This window comes from Stegodyphus dumicola, chromosome 2 (genome assembly GCF_044657685.1).
Source record: "Stegodyphus dumicola isolate Sdum_Otavi_A_Nest chromosome 2, ASM4465768v1".
NCBI lineage: Eukaryota > Metazoa > Arthropoda > Arachnida > Araneae > Eresidae > Stegodyphus > Stegodyphus dumicola.
In genome coordinates, this window is record NC_140769.1 from 229,327,341 (window position 1) to 229,352,681 (window position 25,341).

The 25,341-nt window shown below is 29.7% G+C and overlaps 1 protein-coding gene across 1 annotated transcript in view; it reads left to right on the forward strand.

Moving 5' to 3' along the window:
- Positions 1-25,341, forward strand: part of LOC118184425 (pyruvate dehydrogenase phosphatase regulatory subunit, mitochondrial-like) — a 76,442-nt gene that overhangs the window by 37,438 nt on the left and 13,663 nt on the right. Inside the window, exons 8-13 of the mRNA XM_085811868.1 lie at positions 155-307; positions 4,294-4,418; positions 5,111-5,303; positions 12,064-12,219; positions 19,845-19,993; positions 24,271-24,419. Of these exons, the coding sequence (XP_085667994.1) occupies positions 155-307; positions 4,294-4,418; positions 5,111-5,303; positions 12,064-12,219; positions 19,845-19,993; positions 24,271-24,419 (925 nt within the window). The remainder of the gene's footprint in view (positions 1-154; positions 308-4,293; positions 4,419-5,110; positions 5,304-12,063; positions 12,220-19,844; positions 19,994-24,270; positions 24,420-25,341) is intronic.

Here is a 25,341-nt window from a genome sequence, read left to right on the forward strand (position 1 = left end):
GCTGAAGTTATAATATAAAAACTCCAATTTTTGGTGTAACTGTAAATAAGTAATTTTCAATTTACTATTTTTATCAAATATGTATTAATGTACTAATATGTACTAGTTTTATCAAATACTGTTATTCATTTTACCTGCTGCATTTTATTTCTAGTAATTCGAGATTATGATGGTTATTTCTATATTCGTGAAAAAAATGGAAGCTATCTGGCTGGTGGATTTGAACCTATTTCAAAGCCTTTAGATTTGAAAGAAATGGAATATCCAACTTCTTTCAAACCACTTGCGGAAGACTGGGATCAATTTCGTAAGCAATATTATATTAATTTTGCTTGTATTTATTTGTTTACCTATTTGTTACATGGTATTTTTTAATGTTAATTATAAATAAATTGATGTTTTTATATTAAAAATTTGAAGAACATGACCTTTATAACTGTTATAGAGTAAGAAAGGTGTTTGGTGCTATAATTTGACTCACTTTCATTTTTTGCATCATAATAATATTGAAATTATAATAATGTTATTAGCCTTTTATGCTTTTGTTTCTTTTTTTATAGAGCTAAAATCCAACTGAATTCCTCTTAAGACTAAATTTCCTTTTTTTAAGGCACACTTCCATTACTGTGTTTAATACCTTATTTAAAAGATATTATTTTCAAATTCAGTGAATGATGTATTTGAATTAGAACATTCATTCAGCTTAAGTAATTTTAAAGTTAGATGTAAATTAACCACAGTTTAGCAGTGGTTTTTAAGTATGCGTTAATATTATGTATCATATTAAAGGTAACTTTTAGTTTTTTGATGTGAAATAATTTACTTTTTCAATAATAAGTCTCATCTACACTTAAATTACATCATAATCAGTTAGATTAGTAGACTATTACAAATTTTGGTCAAGAATGTGATGTAAAATTTTCCTGTATTAAATACTGATGTCTCTCTCTTTTGTATATATCATGATATATATCATGATATATCATGATATATATCATGATTTGTATATATCATATAAACTAAAACTATTAATTAAATAAAAAGTTTCTTTAGAAACTGATTTCATAAATTAATTTGGAGATTCATATGTATGTATTCAAATGGTAGCATATGTTAAAGAGCATTTACTAAAAACATCTTTTTACTGGTATGTGTTAATTATTTAAAATTTTGATTTGGAGAGTGAGATGAGTTCCCTGTGTTATTACATATTTGAAATTTAAAGCTGTATTATTATAATATTTATGCATTTGGTCAACATTTATGTTGTATTGGAACAATTTTGTGATTGGTAATATTTTGTCAGTTTTTATTACAGTAAAGCAAATGCATTTATGTAATAATAATGGATGTTAAAATTAAATAACTGCTAAATAAAATAAAGTTGACTTGGATATTGAAGAAAACCTTCAAGCTCCACATACAGATAGAATGTTGACTTCGAATGTTGATGATAGAATCAACAGCTTTCTCAAATAGATCCAAGCCTAACAAATGAGAAACTATTTGAAGAATATTGATGATGTTATTTATAAGAAATGTCTAATAGCACTGAAATGAAGGAGATGCTTTACTTGTTAGAATTAAGGGTAAACATCCAATCAGTAATTTCCAGTGAAGTTTTTCATAATAAGCTGCACTGTTAATGATTTATATATTGAAATCTTGTAAAATATACATTTGTATGTATCTAGAATTTTTTCATTAAATTAATTGCACTCACTTTTTTGGGAAATATTTTCCCTCTTCATTTAATGTTATCTAGTTTATGTTATCGATACAACCATATACGAATATTATCATTTTAATTGATGCATACTGTATCTTCCTCACTTAAAATGATTTTGTCTTAACCATAATTGTAAATCAATAGTATTCCCCCCCCCCCGAAAAAAAAAAGCAAATTTAAGTTTTTCAGGCTTTTAATGAAATCCTTGTTAGTTATTTAATATAGCCAAAATAATGGCCTTTATAGCCAAAATTATAATGTTTATTTTTAATAACAAATTTCATTTAGCAGTTTGATATTTAATTTATATATGAAATATTATTGATTCATAATTATTTTAAAAAGAAAAATCTTTTTAAGATTTAATAATTATGGGTTTTAAGTTAACTTTAGAGTACCTCTTGTATTATCATGAAGCTGTTGTATAATTTATCACCAAGTTGTTGTTCCGTTTATTGCCAAGTTGTTGTTTCATTTATGGTAACCTGAGTAGTTGAATGTTATGGAAACCCTATTATGACTTAATCGTTTGCGTTATTTCGGGAAATTTTGAATCATCTTTTGTGGTGTGTGTGGTTAGAAAATACATTGCTTGTTTAGATGGTAGAATGGTTGAATGTAATAAGTAAGATTAATTTGAAGTGGATATTTGCTTTGTGTAATGCTTAAACTCATAATCCTTTTTTATGTTATTTTATTGAGATTATGTATTTTTTGTTTGCCTCTACTGTAGATTTGGGTATTCCTTTGACTTTTTAAGTGAAAATATATTGATGTGTACATGGACAAACTCAAGGGAGTGCACAGAGCCTAGTTTGTGTAATTTCTGTTTATTATTATTATTATGTGAATATAGGTGGATGTGTACATGGATAAAGGGAGTGTGCAGTGCCATTTTTGTGCAATTCTGGGATTTTTTTTAAGTGAAAATAGGTCAATGTGTACATGGATATCGAGTTTGGGCAATTTTTTTGCTTTGTGTAGTGGCAATTTTTGCGCTACACAAGCCAAATAACGAGACTTGCACAAATTCGGTATCCATGAGATGCCAAAAATCGGCGAGTTTCGCCAAGGGGTACCCTAAAATATACTTTTACCTAATTATGTATTAATTTACCTTGTAATTTTTCAGTGGTGATCAAGTCATTTTTTCAGTAGTCGGCATCTGTGTATGATCATTTTTATATTATTGTTAATAAGTCCCTCCTCCAAACAATTGCTTTTGAAGAATTTATTTATTTCATCTTTTTCTCCTTCCAAGTGCTTTGAAGATTATTACCGATAAGCTTAATACTAGTGCTTTGCTGAATGTAAATTAAATTTTAAAACAATTATGTATTTGTCAATACATTTTTATTTTTCAAGGTACAGTACAAAGTCCGTAATCCGGACTCGTTGGGACTTTGGCGATTCCAGATTAGGGTTTTTTCCAGATTATAGATCATCAATTTAAATCTGGTAAGATGGCATGCAGAAGTTATACAATTAAAAATATGAAATCATAATTTATGAAATAAAGAACAATTATGATGTAAAGGGTATCAAAATTTACAAAAAAAAACCTTAATATTTATTTGTTTACTTTATTAAACATTTCTTTGAATATAAGTTGTTTAAGATGCTTCCACAAAAAATTTTAAAAAGTTCCATTTTCTTGTGTCATATATAGTGGACTTTTCAGGGCCATACTTCTCGTATAATTTTGAGACGGATAGGCCTTTATTCATTTTTTGCAGCAATTCCACTTTTTGTTTAATGGACATTGAAACATGCTTTCGCTTTGTAGATCCTTTGGCAGCTCCAGAATTGGAAACTCTTTGACATAATCAAAAGTTCAAGTTTAATTTTTATAAAATTGTTCGAACAGTCTGCAAAAAATAATAAGCCGGATCCAATAAGAAGATTAAGGAACAGCGCCACATTAACTGAAATGCCTTAGATAATTTTAGCCTAGCTTATACCGTCCATTATACATTAAACACGTATGCGTTTATGCATGCGCATAAAGTTTGTAGCTTTGAGGTCCGGTGATAGATCATTCCGGATTATGGACGTCCAGATTACAGACTTTGTACTGTACTAAGTATTAAATGTTGGCCATTTTCTTAATGTAAAATTGCCTATAAAATTCATAGACTATTGCTAATTTGAAAATAATAGGATGAAACATTTAAAGAAACATTTATTTTTATATCAATAATAATATATCTGGTAGGAATGTTTTCTTTGTTTTGAGTGATTGTATAAAGTATGAAAATATTTGAAATTTTGCTAGAATTATTTGAATAAAAAAGTATATAATTTAGCACCTGTGCTTTCATTAATAGAAGTTAATTATTTCCATATGCTTATTTTCATAGTGGAAATTTAAGAATATGATTAAATAATAATAATTCAAATAGAATTCAAACTAGTACATTTTACTGCATTTTTCTGTATGTTTCACTCTGGGTATTTATTAAACTTTTACACTTGTCAAAGTGTTCATATAACATTCATTAAAATATTTTGTCTCATTGAGTGTGGATCAATTTTAACAATAATCGATTTGTTATTTGTTTCAGATACATTGTTAGAACAGGTGCTTTTCCGTATACCATCACTTGGTAGAGTAGAAGTTGAAAGTTTGTGTAATGGACCCGAGAGTTTCAGCCCAGATTGTAAATTACTTCTTGGAGAAGCACCTGAGGTGAGAAAACTAGTCACAGAGCTTAAGATTTCTTAATTGATTTTTTTTTTTTAATTTTATTTTATCCTTTGTGAGAAACTTAATGAAAAAGTTTTGCATGCATTTTTTATGATGAAATTTTTACAACTTTAGCCTGTGGAATGTAGTACATACTCAATAAAATGATTCTGCATAGTTTTATTATTTTATTCACTAGAAACAAAGTTTAAAAATGTTTTAAAATAAATATTTTAGAATTTAAAAAATTCTTTATCATGTATCCGTGGAAGCATAAGGCTCAAATACATAAATTTAAATACATTCACCTCATATTTTGTCATTTGTTACATATTATACATTTCATTCAACATTTTGTCATTTATATTTAATATATAAAATCTGTTTAATTTGTAGTAACATTCTTTTTTTAACTTTTTTTGAAGTAATCATATACCTGAAATTGCCGTTTAAAGATTCTAAAAAGCTTGAAGTTTTAGCAGAGATTGCAGAAAATTTGCATAATTTAGTGCTTAAACAAAAAATAAAAAACTTTTATTATCGTGTTATTGAAAGCTGTTTATTGTATTGAAGTGAAATTGTTACCATTTGCTCTTGTTAAGTAGAAGCTGTGTCTTCCTCTCATTTGAATTCGTAAGACCTGTCTCATTTTCTTGAGGTAATTCCAAGTTAACTATATTTTTTTTTTCTTTAAGGTGAAAAATTATTTTGTGGCAACTGGCATGAAGGCTACTGGAATGGAATCTGCAGGAGGAGTTGGAAAGGTAACAGCTGACTGGATTGTAAATGGTGAACCACGAATGAATGTTTGGGATGTTGACATCAGAAGATTCCTTGGGCTTCACAATAATCCTTTGTTTCTGCGAGACCGAATGGTTGAAGTTCCTGGTATGTGTTGTCCTGCTGTTTTAATGTTGTATATGTATATGTCAGGTATTGTTTTTAATTTGATGCAATCAGCATAACTTTTAACTATTTTATAACTGAAATGTTCATTTCAGTAATAAAATATATTAGGTTATCCCAGTGTATTCTAGAATTTTCTGACTTTGTTAAGAAATGGTTAAGTAAATTGGAAATATGTTTTATTATTGCTTATTTGATCCCTTCACAAGTTAATGAGACTGTGACCTTTTTTTTTACTGCAGAATTTGAAGAAAAACATCTTCTTTAGATTAGTTATATCCGAAAAATCATTTATATGTGAAATATAAAGTATGTGTCGAGAGCTAAAAATTATAATTACTTATTTAATATTACCTTTTTCAAGCATTTATTTATGAGCAGTAAATTTTTCCAAAGCTTTGTGTTTCATATTTATTATACATCTGGAAAGATTTTTACTTCAACTTAATATTTCTATTTGATGTGCTATATTTTAAAAGAGCGTCTCACATTTCAGTCTTGGCGGTAATATCTTGTTTCTTCTTAGCTTCTTGCCTTGGTTGTTGTTCTTAGAGTAACATAGTGCACATTAATGAGCTACTTTGCTTTCCTTTTTAGTAGTAAGTTTTAAGAAATGACCATTGGTTGATTGCAGTGGATTTGTTACTTTTTAAGATGATCTCTGAGTTAAGTTTTTTGCTGCCTTTTCCAGCAAGAAGATTAATCAGTTAGTTATGTTCTAAATTGATGGTGTGATTTTGTGATGATTGTTTTCACGTACAGAAAGTATAGGGCTTAATTTCTAAAATCAGAAGTGCAAGAGCCCTATGAAAAGTAGTGAAGATAAATGAATAAAATAAGTAATAAAATAACTAACAATTAGAATAATTAAATAATTAAATTAAAATTAAAACTCGGTTAAATATAAAAATATAAATAAAAATTTAATAAATTAATACATTTTTGATTAATATTAAATTAAAAAAATAAAATATTGAACCTCTTCTTATTTGGGACACCTACTGAACTTAAAAATTCATTCAGAAACTAAAAAATAGTTCAGCCAGACTCCATCAGAATTTAAGATCTGCATATATAATATAGCATACTATTTTGAGGGATAAAAGAAACAAAAATCGTTCTTTTTCTGTGACACTGATGGAAAAAAGTAAAATGATTAAAGCATCACTAATGAGAAAATTGCTAAAAACAGTATGGAAAGAAATTTTAATGGAGAAGTATAGCTTTGAAAATAAAGAGTTCAACAGTTTCTGACCATAATGCGCTGTCGAAATAATTCTAGCTGTCAAGTAGAATGCAATTGGGTAAAAATTATTTCCCCCATATCCGATCCAATAACAACATGAGAACAAATGTAAGGTCTACATAAATTATAATTATCTTATTCTATATTTGCTTACATACAAGATGTGGCAATAAAAAAAGACCAGTATCAGAAATATGATTTATTGCAAACAAAGTTACATCTGACTTCTATCTCCTTCAACATACTCCCTCCCCTATCTATACACCACTACGTATGTGCCATTCATTGTTCCAAGCGATGTTGTAGGTCACCTATCGTCACTCTATTCAACAGTCCTGTTATTTTTGCTTTTACCTCATAAACAGATGGAAAATATGTTACCTTCGATGCACTTTTCACTTTTGGGAACTTATAAAAATCACAGGAAGCAAGACTGGTGAATATAAATAATATGAGCATAGATAGGAATGTGCGTGTCTGCTAAAACATGTTTTATAGGGAGGCCATTGTGAGGCCATTGTATTGTCCTGGGCCAAAATCCATGTGTTGTTCCTTCACAAATCTGCTCTTTTCTTCCTGCTGTTTCCCTCAAATTTATTAAGATTTCTTTGTAGTATTTCTAATTAACAGTTTAACCCTTAGGTACCTATTCAGTCATGATAACATCTCTGATATCGGATGGGGGTAGATCAGCATTGCCTTCAGTTTTAACTTGCTCATTCATGCTTTTATCATTCTCGGCAATGTGGGAGTCTTCCCGTGCGTCAACTGACATTTTGTTTCTTGGTCATACTGGAAAATCCATGTTTAATCACATGTGATGACATGTGTGAGCAAGTGCGGTTTTTCATTCATTCTTTGACATCAAGGCAAATATTCTTTCAATTCTCTTTTTTATTCCTTAGAGAGGTTTTTTGGAACCATTTTTTTGCACAAACTTTTGTCATGTTTAATTCATCATGCAAAATTTGTCTTACTGTTTCTTGGTTAATGTTCACTATGTCTGTGATCATCCGAATGTTCAGACATCGGTCTTTCTGCACAGATTCATGAATTTTCAGAACACTTGCTTCAGTTTTTGAACTGGCAGATCAACCAGGTTTTCATCATCTTCAACCTCTTCCTGACCTTCTGAAAACCATTTGTGTTATTCAAAAACTTGTGTACGTGTCATAGCATTATCACCAAACATCTCGTTTATAAAAGCAACTTTTTTAATTTCACAAGGAATATGAGATTAATGCACTGCCCAATTTTTAAGTTCACCATGATCGTGATGCTTTATACAGAACAGCATACTCAAAACAGAACCAAAACTCAAAAGCAAACTATAAAGGAGGCAGAAAGATGAAATGAATGGTGGCTGCTTTTGAAGGTCAACTAACAGCATTCCATTGCCAACCTTCCCCTATGAAGTTGCGTGATAGGAGATGTGTAGTCTCATTATATAATTGCCTCGTTTCATAGTTCAAAAGTCTGCAGGGGTTCTGCAGTGGAAAGTCACTATCACTGGATGTGCATGACCAAAGTAATCCCTTTTAATATTTTAGGGAATGAAAAGTTATACCTGCCTTTCATAAGTCATTCCACTACCTGGAAAATGATCTTTTGACATGTGGGTGGGGGCTTTTCTTTCCATAAAAATATCGCCTCTGGCAAGTGTTTGTTTCATGCTTTGCTTAAATAAAAGAAGTGCTCGCACTGGGCTTTGGCACAGTTTAAGCACTGAGCACAATATGGATTCTATGCTACTAAATCAAGAGGATAGAGCATTATTTTCCAATACTTCTTCCTATCTCTCTTAGCTATAGGAAAATGAGTTAAGTGCTGATCAGTTATACCTACTCTTCCCATTATATCATTATTTTGTGTTGCAATAATTGATTTATTTGTTTCTTCATTTCTTTTTCTAATATCAACCATTCCTGTTTTGTATATAGCTGACAGCGGTGAGACATCTTTTATCTTTCTAATGCAATAGGCAAGCTTTTCTTCTTTGATAAGTGACAGTTTCTCCTTTTCCTATTTTCTTTGTTTGAGTGTCTTGGCAAATATCTTTTCTATTTAATTTTTTTGTTTTTATTGTATCCATAAAGCATAGAGATGTGCAAAATCGCTCCTTTAAGGGATTAGATCAGAACTGTTGCTCACTGAAGGAAATCAGTTCTTTTTAACTTCACCACTCACTGAAAATAACCTTGATGAATCACTCAGAACAAGCATGGATCAAGAGTGGTGTGCGAAAAAGGGGTAACAGCAGAGAGAATTGAACAAGGAGTGAGATCATTGGAATCAACTCAACCAAACCACTACTCCTTGGACTGATTTCTTTCAACTGTACTTAAGAGATTCTCTAAAGAAACCTTTTTATGTAGAACAACAATAAAATACTGGAATAAAAAAATGCTAAAAGTTAAAAAATAATGAAAATTAAACTCACTTTTTTTAAAGATCATATTATTTTTTTACCATAATTAATATTTTGTTACTACTATGAAGCACAGTGTAAAAATTAATTTTTAGTTTGGAGGCAGATCCCAAAGAACAGGAAATTGTCTGCTGACAATACTGACATTTTTTGGCTCTTCTATTTGGTAGGGTCCACATTTTGTTCTGCAACCTTGAAAAAATATATTAGATGGAAATACTAATATTTATAAATATATACTAATTCTAAAGAAGATTAGAGAGAAATTCACAGCTCTTGGTTACATAACATTAGTAAAATAAGTAAATAAATAAAAATATAATTTATTATTTTACATAAGTATTACAATACTATTGTATAAGAAAGGTAATACCTAAGGTACATAGCTATACTATAACACAGCATTCAAGGAATCAAAATGAAACTCAAAGGAACAGCTCCAAGGAAGCAAAAAGAGCAAATAATCAATACTCCATACGAGCCAGATTTGTGGCTAGAGCAGGAGTGATAAAAAGAGCAAATAATCTTGACTTCAAAGGACCCAGATCTCTGACTAACACCGGAGCGCTGAGAGCTGGGAATCCTAGGAATTAGTTTCTGTAATCTAAGTACTTTAAATAGATCCTTGCACTGCCAGACTGGGGGGGGGGGAACTTCATCTATTTGCAAACAGGGGTGGCCAGTTTTGCTGAAATGTATAGGTTTATTTAATGTTTTGTCTTTTAAATACTAGATGTAACACAAGCAAATCAAAATCACACATATATACAGACATAACAAACAAAAAAATAGGTGTGGGATGTTTCCGGTAAATAATAAAGGAAAGAATGCTAGTACTTAAGTAAAGAGGAATCAAATTTTTTGGCATGCTTCCCAACAACAACTCTCAATGAACTGGTACCGAACTGCCATTCCTTTTTCAAAGGAGCCCTGATCAGTTGAGTAAAGTGAATCGGTACTGGATTAGATTGCTCATCTCTAATTGAGTAAGCTATAAGTTTATCAGCTAGTTCAGAAGAGGAGCAATAATTAATTATTATGCACCTTGTCTTGTGGATTCTTCATTAACTGAAACCAGTTAGTGAAGAAATGCAAGGTTCTGTGACCTCCGAGTCCAACAATGTACCTTTGCGTGTATAAATAATGAGTGACCATAACATGCCATTTCAGTTCAAGGAACATACAGTTTTTGAACCCAAATCTCCCTCTTTTCATCACTGCATATTGTTTTCATCCTAAATGAGAAATGGTATTCCTTCATCTGCTGAAACATCAGAATTATTTTGATCAGAGTTATTTTTTTATTTATTAAAGATCAGAATTATTTATTTCAGAATTAAAAATTGTTGTAAACTTTTAGGTATAGTTAAACAGACCAAATCTTATTCAGCTTCCAATCTGTATGCATGTTTTTATCAAATGTTTTGTTTTCATTAAAATTTAGATAAAAATGTACATTTATTTTAATTAAAATTTATATAAAAGCAAAAAATGACAAGGAAAATAATGAATGAATGATGATGATATATATATATATGTGTGTGTGTGTGTGTATTAACAATATGTTGCAGCATAATTAACACAAAAAATGGAAGAATTTCATTTGATGTTAAGGGCTTCCAATATTTTCCATGTGAAAGTAGACATAAATTATTTTCCTGCCATGATTGTTTAACATAGTGAATAGTATTAAGTACAATAATATTTGTAAGATTATCATCAGAAAATTGTTCAGAGATTTCTATAATTTGACTTCCATGTGAATGGATGAAGATCCAAGGAATAGAAATTTCAGTGGGGCCAGTGGAAGATATTGCACAATTTTTACAAAATATTTATACCTCTTCTCATAGTCATCTTGCAGACTAATTTTTGTAAAGCTAAATTCTGTAAAAGTCAAAGAGCTTCCAGATTCACTAAATTAACTTTTATAGAGCCTTTACAATTATTGATACCACTTTCTGAATTGTCCAGTTTTCTTTTTGTGTTTCTCATTTTTTATTAACACATAAAATTAAACTATGCAAATTACAACAATGTAACTAAATTACATGGTTTTAATAATAAGATTATGAAAAAATTAAATTTTTGTTTGAGAAACTTTACCAAGTGAAACATTTAGCAAATACAACACAAGGTTTCTGAAAGAAAGGAAGTAAAAATAAAATAAAAAAAAAAATAAAATTTCTACAAACTTATTCTTACAGCTATGTAATGCATCTATGAACAGGAAACAAAACTAAAATAATACAGGATAGTCAAAAACTGGAATGAATAGGATAATTGGAAATGGGATGTCCGTACCAGACACAGGCAAATCATGCTGGGTAAAAAGGCATTGCTTATACGACATATAGTCAAAATTGTTAAGCAGTTAAAATAAAAATGTTTAAATGTTATATATTGCATTTATTTATTCAATTAGAATTTTTCTAATATGTCGTTTTTTTCATTTGTTTCACATACGCTTTTAGCCATGAATTAATATTTTCTGCACCGAAGACAAATTTTATTAAAAAATATAACAAATATGTGTATAGTTAATGCTAATTATAATAATTCCTTGTTTCCTTCAGAAACAGATGTTATAATGAGTGATCATCATTGTAAAAGTGGGTTTAATGTATTTTTAATATCTGGAGATTTTTTTACTGGTCATTATAATGGAATGGTCAGTATAATGAGCATTGACTATGTTATCAAAATTGTTTCAGTAATTAAATGGCAAATATTTATGTTTCTGAAGATTATGTTCTCAGCATTTTAATTTGCTAGATTTAAATGAATAAAATCAGTATGTGGTTATATATACATGTGTGTTGTGTGTTGCATATATGTACGTATTTATATATAAGAATATTTATCACAGGCGTTTAGTCTTTATACATTAAAAAATATAATATTAAATAATGATTGGTATATTATTTGCTTTGTTATTAGCTGCGTTAATGCAATTGAACATGAGATGTGATTTTTTTTTAAGCTTAGAATAGTTATTTTCTCTGAGAATTTTTTTTTATTGAAGTTTAATAAATAATTTAGGTATGATATCTTTGGCATCATTTCAGGCCTGCATTACAAAGTAAGATATCCAAGCTCTGAGTTTCGCACTGGAAGAAATATCCGAATGTCTCCCATTTATCCTCGTTTAAAAGCTGCTGGGGCTATGTTTAGTCAGTCTATGGGCTATGAGAGACCTTGTTATTTTCGTACAGATATGGCTGGTAAGTGAATTATCCTTTTTAATTAACCATAATGAAAAAAAAAAATCGATTTCTATATTACTTTGCATTTTTTCCCTTCCTAATTTGTATGAATCAAATTCAATGGGAAAATGAATATACATAAGCTAAGTTGAAACAATTATTATTATCAGCATACACACATGCCTAGAAAGATGGAATACATAAAACTTATCAAACTATAATCAGTATCCGTTTGTTATGTAAATTGCACAAGTTTATTCAAAAGAATGTATATGATAAGCAGCATTTTACGAAATATATGTATTTGAGTAATTTCTATGTACATGAAATGGAAAGTTTTTTCATTGAGCTTTGTCATTTTGATTTTTTATGAAAAAATACTTAGATAAACAGAGTCTGAATATTAAAACTGAAGATAAAGGTATGTAAAAGCACATTTCAAACGTGGAATAATAAAATTTAAAATTGCCTACACATTTCTTAATCTTGTTGTAGAATTGCAAAATTTCACTTACATTTTTTATATTTCTCAGAGTCAGAAGCAGAAAAATTTCAGTTTTCTTTGCACAGATGTTATCATAGTGTTTATAAATTACATTATTAAAATGCTCTATATGTGAATTATGTGCGTATATATAGAGTACAAAGTCTAGGATCAAGATTCATTTGGACTTTAGTGATTCTGGACTTGGGATCTTTTCAGATATTTAGATCATTAGTGTAAATCTAGTAAGATTATGTGTAGAAGCTTATCAAACTGTAATCAGTTTCATAAGTTTGATAAGTAAAATTAAGAATATGAAATAGTTGTGTATAAAATAATGAAGTATTTATGATCTTAAGAGAATCAAAATTTAAAAAAAAACAACTCAATATTTAGTTGCTTGCTGTATTAAATATTTCATCTAATGTAAGTTGCTTAATTTTTTTGTGCTAATATGTTCTCTTTATTTCTATAGATATACATAATTTCTTGCTTAGTTGCAAAGTTCCATTTTTCAAGTCCTGTTTTTGCTGTGTCAAGAATTCTCACTAAATTGTCATTTTGAAATTTTTGCATTCTGAACAACCTGTGTCTCATTTTCTTCACTATTGGCAGCAATATTGTCTGGATTTAGAACCATACTATAGATTTTGCGATCCATTAATTGATTGATGATTGGGGCATTGCAATCACAATGGAAACTTCTATTATATCATCGTCATTTATTATTACTTTCCACATTTAAAAAAATTTAATTCCTTAAATTTCATTAATTGGATTTTTTTTTTTTTTTTTTCAATATCTGAAAATCTTCAAATTCACGGCTATCATCATAGAACTTGACTAGCATATTATTGCCGATGTATCATCATAAGACTGGGGACTAAAGACTCGTTGTTCTGCAAAGTTTTGTCTTGCTTCTATGCATGCTGACAAAGATGCCAGAATTATGTTAGTTTAGTTATTTATTATACTTATGCCTATTTCCAATGCATATTTAAGGCTTATAAAAGTGCTGAATAAATAAATTCACATTTGTACTTAAGGTTTATTCGGGGCAGCACTAGACATTTTGTGGCCCAATGCAGTCTCATTCATGTCCTAATTTCTGATGCCAATTGCCTCCCTAAGTTCTAAATTTTTTTGCGTTTGCTGTGCCTTCTCTAAATTATAAAGATTTACCATCCCTTAATTCTGTTGCTTGGTGCTTCTCTAGATTCTAAAAATTTTGCCTCCCCTAAATTCTTCCACCTCATGCAACTACACCAGCTCTGGTGCCAGTCCTGAACTTATCTAAACAACAAATCAGTTATTCTGTGTTCAAACAGCACAATGTATAGTCTTTTGGCTTATGAGTCAACAAAATCTGTTTTTTGCGTAAAGAAATTTCTATTAAATTTCTGCTCATAACTCAGCACTTCGCAGCTGAGTTTGCTTAAATCTATGATCATCCACAAGCATGATATCAACATAAAAGGTTATCATGTTCTTTGGCATTCAATTGATAATATTTTTAAGGAAATTATTTTTACATCGGTGCATAAGTCATTTCTCAAGCTGTGTCTGTTGATAGTCATGTGGTGATGAAAGCAAAAAATAATAAAAGATGATTCACCAGGTTTGGCATCAAGAATATAGGGTTAAAATCAATGGCTATGTCAGTGCAGAATGTTTTAGTTTGAAATGTATACCCGGCAAAAAGTTAGGTGTGGGCTAAATATTTGATGATATGCAACTAAATAGCTGTTTCTTCAATATGGAGATAATTTATTTAGTACCTAAATAAATTTAAGAATCGTGCCTCTCCACATGTTTTATTATGAAAAAATATCCAATGTGCATACATAAAGAATACAAAAAAAATAATAATAATCTGTGGGAGAAAGTTATTGATGGTCTGGAGGTTCAGATTTTAGATCATTCTGGATATTGGATGTCCAGATTTTGGATTTTGTATTTATATTAAAAATTCCATTGTATTTGCATTAAAAACCATTTAGCAATATATAAAATGTGTATTGTTTTACTTGCTTATTTTGGGTTACAAAACTCATATTCTGCTTGAAGAGTTTTGTAACCTAAAAAAATATTGAAATAACTGAAGAATTTCTTGAGTCTGTAATGGGAAGATGAAACACAGAAAAAAGCAGGTAAAATTTAACCTTGGTTTTGAATGATTAATTTTAATTAAAATTTTATATCAAGTCAAAGCAAAACTGAACTTGGAAGATCATATGATTTTAAACTGGTGAACTTCTCTGCATCACTTACAAAGATGTAAGTTGATATGTAACTAAATGTAGAAATGTGAAAAAAATTACTTTAGTAATTGCTGTTGTCAATTATATCAAAGTAGCAGCTTCTTATTAAGCATAGAGAAAGGATGTTAGATTTAATGACTTATATTTTTTGTCATACATACTTCTTGGCATGGGTTCTGGATATATATTTACTACTTAATGTAGACATGAACGTAATGTGGGCATCTCATATAACAGACATTTAATGGCACACACGCTAACAAAACAAATAGTTTACACAAAAATAGAACTCTATTCAACACTACCACCCTGACATACAGCGGCTTGCTTTCATTACTATCCGTCTCTTCTCTTCTAATGTAAGTCGCATGAGAGAGAGGCATTGTATGCTGTTCAGCTAAACTGTGCATCCGTGGTCATCACGTCATCACACCTCCCCTCTAAAAGATATAATTATATCTTTCAATGACCTGTCAAATCCACATATAGACATTTCTTGAACCAATAATAATAATAATAACATTCATGAAGTTTTTGAACTTAATTAACCAATTCTTACTATTTTAAATTAAGGTTACTTCAACATAAATTCAATAATCTTAATCATTTAAAAGATGTAACATTCAGTTAACTTTTCAAACTTAAATCTTTAACCTAAATCTTTCACAACATTATAATCATATAAGCAGTTGTCATATATACAAAACAATACAAATCAATCATTAAAATTAAACATTATACTTCAGCAAATCCTGGCTAAATTAATGCTAGAAAAAATACAAGTTTAGCATTTTAGGTCTAAAAAATGTTCAAATTAAATAGTCAAAATGGTTCATAGTTCATATTTCATAACATTTCAAAAGTTATTGACTTTCAATCATGCTTCACTCTCTGCAAAATATAATCATGTCGTTAAGTTGCGTCATCAATATACAACTCAGCATAGTCTTTTAGTCTACACATAATGTTACCATTCCATTTTATTGACTCACAGATATTGGATGTGCATATTCACTTTCTGATTCAACAGCTAGCCCTAGCAGTCATAGCTTATCTATTTTTTGATCAGCTTCATTTCTTAGAACTTCAGGTATGGTTTCTGCCAGTCTTTTGAATATTCTTTGATGGTACGATGTATTATTCCCTTTAAAACAGCATTAAATCTTTCTACAAGGCCATTTGAACTTGGATGGTAAGGAGTTGAGAACCTTGGTGATGATCCGATCCCTTTCAAAAACTCTTGAGTCAGCGAAGCAATAAAATTAGTTCCTTGATCCAAAGTAACAATCTGGGGAATTCCAGTGCATTTGCAACAAAGCATCGCATATTTATTTGGCATTCAGATTCTTCAATGGTACCACATTAGGCCATCTTGTACATTGATCAACAGCACACAAAACATATTTATAACCTCGACAACTTGGTTCTAGAGATCCGAGAATATCCACATTAATTTCCTGGAATGGTCCGATAGAACGTGTTACTAGCGTAATCGGAATTTCATCAAATGGACGCTTTTTAGCTTGAAGTTGACAAGAAGTACAAGTATTACAGTATTTATTCACATCTTTCTTGATTTCAGGCCAATAGAAGGAATATCTTAATTGCTTGGTTGTCTTCTTGGTTCGCAGGTGACTTTCCCCATAAGCTAGAATGTGCTAAGTCCAAAATTTATTTTCCTCTTTCTTTAGGAACAACTAACTGGTGAACTCTTTCTCTTAAAATTTTATCTTTATGATATAAAACGTTGTCAATAACAATAAAGTTATTACTTCCATTCTTAGCATTTTGCCAGCATGTTTTTGAAGATGGGTCATTTGTTTGTTGAACCTTGAAAATTTCTGACTCGGAAACGCATTGATCTTGTCTCATACTACCATTTTAATCATCTTTACCTGTGTCTCCATATACAACAGTACAATATTCTGTATTATTTTCTTAACAGTTTCATTACACTTTTCATTAATTAGATTTTGCCTATCATGTTTAAATATTCTGTCAAAATTTTCAGTTTCATAAAAAGGCATTTCAATCAAACTATCATTTATAATGTTTACATTTTTGCATTCAAAATTAAACTTTCATTTATCATCTCTAATTAACTCATTAAAAGCACTTGACGACAAAAGTAAATCATTACATATAACAAATTAATCATTGCACATGTTATAAAAATCGGTGACATAAGTTTATCATATTCAGAATACATTACTAAAGGTAGGTTAATGAGAGGAGCCTTTAAAGTTTGTCTAAAAGCTGATGTGAGGATAACCGTTCCATGTGGTGTATGGTATCTTTCTGGTACAATATCAGCCTTAACAACAGTTAACTGTGTGCCTGTAACTGTGTGCATTAATTAATTTACCATCACAAAAAAGTTTAATAGTTGGTAAGTCGTCAATTAATTCCCTTGCTTCTTGACTCACACTAAAATATTTAGAAGAAATCTTTGCTGTTACAGCGGAAGAATTATTCTTAATTTCTTCTTTATTAACCTTTTTTTATCTTCGTGCAACTATATGTTATGATATTTGCAACTATATGTTTAAAATTACATTTTGAGCATTTTGATTGAGAAGGGCAATTTTTTGTTCTACAGTTCCTTTTGAAACAAAGAAAGCACTGATTAGAATTTTTCATTTCTTCCGGGAATATAACACATTTTTCCAAAACATGATTTTTGCTTTCACAAAATAAGCAAGAAAAAGTTCAAACAGCTGCAATTTTGCTTACATTATGGGAATAGCCAGCTCCAAATGTGTTAGCATTAAAGAATTACGAGTGTGGAAATTCATGTAACTCCTAGAATAAGATAAATTTAATGAAGTTCATTCGCAACTTTCAATTTACCATTTTAGAAATTTTATAAGTTCTTCAACATTAAAAGTTTCTTCATCTGCTTTCTGACGAGCAAAATCAAGGGATATATCCTGAGGAATACATTTTATTAATAAGGATAAAGTAAACTTCTGTATGATTCAGTTTTGATTCCTATCGAATTTAGCTACCTAACTTCTACTTTACGCGTGTCATATAATTTTATCAAAACATGAATATCATTTGAACTTTGAACAGGTCATAAATTTAATAGTTTATGTATGTACGAATTAATAAGTAGATCTTTTCGGCCATAATCTATCTTTAAGAATTTTAAGCACTTCATTGTCATCCTCTGGCAATAAAGAAAATCCTTCTATCATTTTTAAAGCTGCACCACCTAACAGGCTAAGCAAGTAATTAAATTTATCACCTTTATATAGCCTATCGTTTTGATTTATTGTTGTGTCAAAAGTATGGTAAAATGTCTACCACACTTTCAGCATTTCCATAAAATTTATCAATCATAACTTCTGGCAGTTTAACATTGTAATCAGAACTTTTATTAACCCCAAAAATAACAGGTAAATTTTTACTGTCATGGGAAGAACCATTATAAACTAGTGAATTATTGACATTTGCTTTTTCTTTCAATAATTTTGTGGCTCTGAAATTTCATTTTGAAATCTTTTCTTCATATTCTAAGGCACTTTCGATTTTGGTGTTAATGTCATTAATATCAGTTAAAGTTTTATTTTTTTATCTAATTGTTTACAAGAAACTTTTTATCTAATTGTTTACAAGAAACTGCTTTTACTTTTAAAATTTCTAATGTTTCTTCTAGGTCTTCAGTGTTACCAGAAGCAATTAAGGATTCAATAGAACTTGTTACTTTGGTAATGGCTGAATGAATAGCTTTCCGTTCTTTCTTTTGTTAGCTCTTCAGCCATTTTGTTATGTTTGAATTTCTTTTTACAACAAAATAAATTGAACAAAGTATTCCTTACCTTTCTGGAGACTCACTTACTCAAGCATTTACTCTTGAATTTCAAAGAATCACTTATATCATCCTTGACTGACACCACTGTCATACATACTATTTAGCTGGGGTTCTGGGTATATATTTATTGCTTAAGTAGACGTGAATGTGATGTGGGTATCTCATATAACAGACGTTTAATAGCACGCACACCTTATTGTCACACAAAAAAAACAAATAGTTTACATAAAAATAGAACTGTATTTGTCACTACCGTGCTGGCATACAGCAGGTTGCTTTCGTTACTATCTGTCTCTTCTCTTCTAATGTAAGTCCCATGATAGTAAGATGTTTGTTGCACGCTATTCTGATAAACTGTGCCTGTGTGGTCATCATGTCATCACATTTTCCTATATGTGTGATTTGTCATAATTATTTTAATATCTTTCTTGTTATCAATTTTATCAAAATCGTTATGATGGTTATAAATATTTCAGAGCGATAGAAAGCCATCAGAGAAATAAATGTATTATTCATATCCGATATCTGTATCGCCAGTGTAAGATTTACACATCCTCAACAACTGAAATATTAAATCCATCAAACATAGTAAGTAGATCACTAAAATTCTATTCCCAGTAGTGGAATGACCTGAAAGACATAAGATTTTTCTCATTTGCAACATGAATATGGGTTAGGATTCATAAGAAAACCTTTTACCAAATTTTCCTTCCTCATAAGCAGATTACCATATTTTCTTTGACATAATGAAATTATCCAATTCTTATCCTTCTTATTACTTATTTCTACCAATGTTAAATGAGTAATTTTTTTTTTACCTGATATTGTTTTCATAATTCAAAGTATAATGCTAATGTGCCATATGATAAAAAAAAAGAGTTTAAAAAATTATTTATAGCTTTATTTTCTCAACTTTCCCCTATGAAAAATAGTCATTATCATTTCTACAGATAAAAGTCATTATTATTTTTCCATGGATAATGAACATTCACCAGGGCTAATCATTGTCAGATGAATTTTCAACATCATGTCTAGCTGTTTTTTGAAGAAGATTGCATTTTGTATATTCTTTATATTTAAGATTCTGATCCGAATGAAACTGAAGTGGAGGTTAATCCAACAACATTTTATAAGCCACCATGGTTTGATTATTTGGAATCGGAGTATATGGCCTGTCGCAGAAAGGTGGCTCTTTTGGATTATTCTTCCTTTACAAAACTTGAAGTCTGGGTGAGCGTTTAATTTTGTTCGTTTGTATTTAGTAATCCATCATTTCTGATAATAATGTAACATAGTAAAAATAAAGCCTGACTTGATCACAGTCTGACCATTATATGTATATTATACAATAGGTTAGTGCCTAGTTTTAGAATTCTGCATGGCTGTAGACCGAATTTTATGATGATTTACACATATTCAAAAACCTTTTTCTTTTTGCATCTCCAATAACAGAAAGTTTGATCTTACCAAAATGTTTAATATCCTATATATATCATGAGTAGAAAATTCAGGTAATTAATATTCTTTTTCATGGTATTCGTGGTAACTCCAGGTGATTAATATTTTTTAGTAATGGAATGCAAATCAGTCTTTTCATAGCTAATTAATTAACTTAGAGAGAAAGAAGTGTAATTAAATTAATATAATTTTTTTTATTCTTTTGAGAGTGCAGTGTTTTTCTCATTAAATTATCAAGAAATACTCTCATTTCGATCTCTATCTATTCATTAGTATAAAAAATGGGTTCTTGTATATTAGCTAATGCTTACCAATATATCCCAAAAAATATCACCCCTGATTATGATCCCCGATTCTTCTGAATGTTCAGCAACCCTAGAAGCTCTTCCAGATACTTCTAAAAAAGGTACAATTTTTATCACGTTTTATCTTACATTGTTAATGTTCTTGATACTTATTGTAGCAGGTCACTCCTTCTTAGCTATCATGTTTTGATAGCAAACTCTGTATGTGCAAAACTGACATTTTGGTAATCTTTATCCATTGTCACATCTAATATTCTTTCCAACAATCCATAAACATTATTGAGTTGTTGGTCTTTTTTTTTTTTTTTTTTTTTTTTTTTTTAATTAGGTCCATTCACGTTTTTATAGTTCTGTTTTAAACTATTAAAAAAATACTTGCTTGTTCTGTGACAAATGACAAACTTTCCAGGATGATTTTTCTCCTTTGTGCAGTCACATGCAATAGTAAAAATGAAAGTTTTATGAACCCCCCTTTTTTTAACAATTATGTCTTTTGTTAGTTTCTATGCTATTCTTTTAAAGTAAATTCAAGTTTTCTGAATTACTTTGTTGTTTATGTATTCACAAGGATTTTTTTTTTATCCTACGCTCGTCTTAAACATTTCTGCCATTAGTCAACAAGTAGCCCAGTAAAATTATAAGAGTGCAATAAAAATTAGCCTGCATAGATTTGTCTGTAATAAACTTCAAAATAATAGGCATTTCAGGTGATCACCATCCATATCACCCTGATGACACAGAAGGCAACAAGCTGAATCATTGACTCTGGTCCAATGTAAATGTTGCTGTAAATAACCATGACCAGTTGTCAAACAAAAGCAAGCAACTCAACAGCCCATGCTAAGGAAGTGGGGTATCTTATTTTATTTATTTATTTACTAGCGACCCGCTCTGGCTTCGCACGGGTATAAAATATTAATGGATATTTTAACAATGAATTGCAGTTCATAATCTTTTTCTGAACTTACATACCTCACCTTAAATTATGATTTTTGAAAATAATTTCCCTAATATTAAATTGATTTAACTCTAAATTTTAACCAAGATCTTAATAGAAAATTCCAATTCATAAATTATGGCTTTATTTAATCTAATCTTATTTAACCTTATGTACTTATAATTACTATAAGTGCGATTTAAAAATTAACCTTAGAATAGAATATCATTTATATTTTAAAACTACTATCATACAATTATTTATCGTAACTTACTTATAATTACTGATACGTTGTCGTGCTGAAAGCTAGAGAGCTTCGATAATAAACGCGTCCGATTGCTGCTAAATTCAAAGTGCTATAGGGAGAACCGCGGCCTCTGACGCGCTATTTATAGGCACGCTTCCGCCGCCCCTGTTGGCCGGTACCACCGCAAACGCTACGTCCCGCAATTTTTAAATCTGTAGACCTTTTCAATGTGTACAATACTTGGTACATTATTTTGATAAATCTCATAGGGTTCAGCCTGCGTTTGCAATGTAAGTGGAAAAAAAATGTAATTATTTACGACATCACATTAGAAACCTCAAAAATAACAGTATTTCTCCACTATTTAATGGATGTTATTATACATATAAGCCTTCCTCTTCAATAACTCTATCTATTAAAAAAAACCGCATCAAAATCCGATGCGTAGTTTTAAAGATTTAAGCATACATAGGGATATAGAGACAGAGAAAGTGACTTTGTGTAGTTTTATACTATGTAGTGATTTATCTTTTTTTTTTCAGGGGGGGGGGCAGAATATTGCATTTCTTAATGATTGCTGCATCACTCCATAATCCATTTTGCTATTTTCATTTTATTATATATAATTCTTTTAAATTATGCAAAGGTAAAGGGAATCAGTTTGGGCCATAAGGGATCTGGCCTCAACAAGTCTATTTGCCTGCTCATTTTTAAAAATATCACAATGGCTCGGAATCCACTGAAGAACAATTAGCCTTGTGTTTTTCTTTAGCTCAAAAAGTTTCATTTTAGAAGAATGAAACCTGGGTATTATCATTATAGTTAGAACTAGTAAATGACAAAATAGCAGTTTGTAAATCAATGCAAAACACAATATTTTGATCTGGGGTATTTTTTAATTTATCAATTGCATATGCTAAATCTGCTATCTCTCCATCAAAATTGTCACAGTACTTTCCAACAGGACAACTAATATTAAAATTACTTGAATAGACTCCAGCACCAGCATTTTATCGCATTTTCTGCTGAACTATTAGTGTAAGCATGGAACCATTAATCTGGAGGGTATCTGTAATGTATAGTAGCCAGACCAGCATTTTTTAACTCATTCAGAGTGGAATGGTATTTGTTGACATTCCAACTAGATCCAGGTGTTTTTTCAGCTTATTTAATTTAAAACAGGATTCCACTCCTGTGGGAAAACCTGACAATTTGGTGTAGGAATATCGCAAGTATCACGAAGATCATATGTATTCAAAAAGGAAGGCTGTATGAGTCTTTAGTCTTTCACTTGCTGGTCACTAAAAAAACTGCCTTCCGGTTGTTCTACCTTGGTAATAAAAACCATGACATGACCCTCATTATCATAATACAGATCTGAATAGAACATATTGTGTTTACTTGGGCATTCATTTAAATAAGGAAATGTGACCTAGCATAACCAATAAGCACCATGTTCTCTGTCTCTCTTTCTGCTCTTTTTTTTTTGGGGGGGGTGTCAATATAAACTTTAAACCAGTTAGAACAAATGTGTATTTTCATTATATCATTTTAAGTTCTTCGCACAATGTTTTTTGACTAGTGTAAAGTTTTAGTGCATTCTTCATCTTTTTTTTACTAGATTTACAACAAAATTAAACAGAAGCAATCCTTTATTTCCAGCAAATGGTATTTTGTCAAAAATTGAGTGTTCTTCTCACGCAATGAAATGTACGTAACAGAATATGTATGGGAGAAATATAATGTCAGCAATATCTGTCAAAGTATGATAAGAACTGGTATTTGGTTTGAGAGAAGTAATTTGTCTTCTTATGTAGTGGGTTCATACATAAGAAGACAAATTACTTCTCTCAGTTCTGGGTTCATACAGAAGACATAAAAAATAAAATTCTGATGTGATTTTGATTACCAAACAAAACTTGCCAACAATAAGATTTTATCAATCTACTCATGTTGAATGATGTTGAAATGTATTTTGTCTTTAAAAGGCACTATTCAATTGTTCTCAATATATCAGTAAGTAACCAGTTAATACTCAAGGACCAAAAAGTGTTACATGCTATGTAAATATTATGGAAGGAAAAATTCACATTTGTATTTTTATTGTTCTAAAGTATTTTGAAGATATGTTTGTGTATTTTGAAATCATAATTTTTATTTCTAAAATATGGCCAAAATTTAGATATATCTGAAAGTTGTATGTATTTTTTAATTTATGTGTATATAAAAGCAGTTTTATATTTCAGAATAAGGTTTAATTTTACTGTGTGATAATCGACTGATTAAGCAAAGTGTTAATGAATATTTTTTTAGCTTTGATGTATTTTTCTAGTGATATATAAAATATTGTTCTTTATCTTAATATATGACATCATTTCAGTTATTGCATGTATTTATGTACATCAATAATGAATTATATAATTTGTGTCTAATATGTTAATTTAGTGCTACAAAGACTGAATTAACAGTCTCTTAATATACTTAAAAACATGTATCTTCTGTGTTTATAAATTTTTTGTAAAATTTCTTAGAGAACTAACATTTATCTATATTTATATAGTCTCCAGGAAGAGAAGCTTTAGATCTGCTGCAGTATTTATGTTCAAATAATGTGGATATTCCTAAAAATGCAATGGTTCACACTGGAATGCAGAATAAATATGGTGGATATGAGAATGATTGTAGCGTTGCTCGAATGGATTACAACAGGTAAATATTCTTTGTATTTCCAGTTATATTTTAATAATTCTTTTTTGTAGTGTTTTTCATTATTATTTAATAATCTTGATTCTTCCCTCAGATATGTTAAATTGATTATTATATTTAATAAATTAAATTAATCCTGGAAGCTATTCAAAATTTTTGTAATAACATAATAACTTTTAACTGTACAATTCAAATGAGTTATTTTACCGTACTTTAAGTTGCTTGCTTGTAAAACAAGGTACTTGTTTAGAAAACAAACTGAAGACTTCAGAATTTGCTTCTCTTTAGAAATCCATTTTTATAAAGAATGATTAGATGAAATATAAAAGACTTGCAAATTCTTAATATTACTAAATATATGTGGTTATAGTAGAAACTAGATGGCAGTTATTATGTAACTGTTCTCCAGCTTGTGCTATATTATAATATTATGTGGAATTATATGCTGAGTTGCTTTATAGGATTTTTATAGTTTTATTTGTATATAGTATGGGTATCGACTAGTTTGCCTTATTAATAAATTTGTATGACTATTATTATTGAGTGTACACAGCCAGTAGCTTAAGTATCTTTACAGTGTCTTTGTTATATGCCTTAATCAGAAGGAACTGTATAGCTAATTTAACACAAAATGTTTGTTTGGTGCTTTTTCGCCAACAGAATGAATTCTGCATTCTACATTCAAATGTTATAATAATGTATAAAAATAAAAATTTATACCTACACTGTTGAACAATTATTTTTCAATAAAATTTGATAATCCTTTGCATGCTACATTTGTTAAGAAAATAAAGACAACAATTTTGGATTAATGCTAATTTAGGGAAAAAAAACATATTTTGAACATTTTTGCTTATAATGTTTTTTTTCCCTCCCCCTGTGAAAAGTACATTAAGGCAATCGTCTGACCATATGTTCTTACATT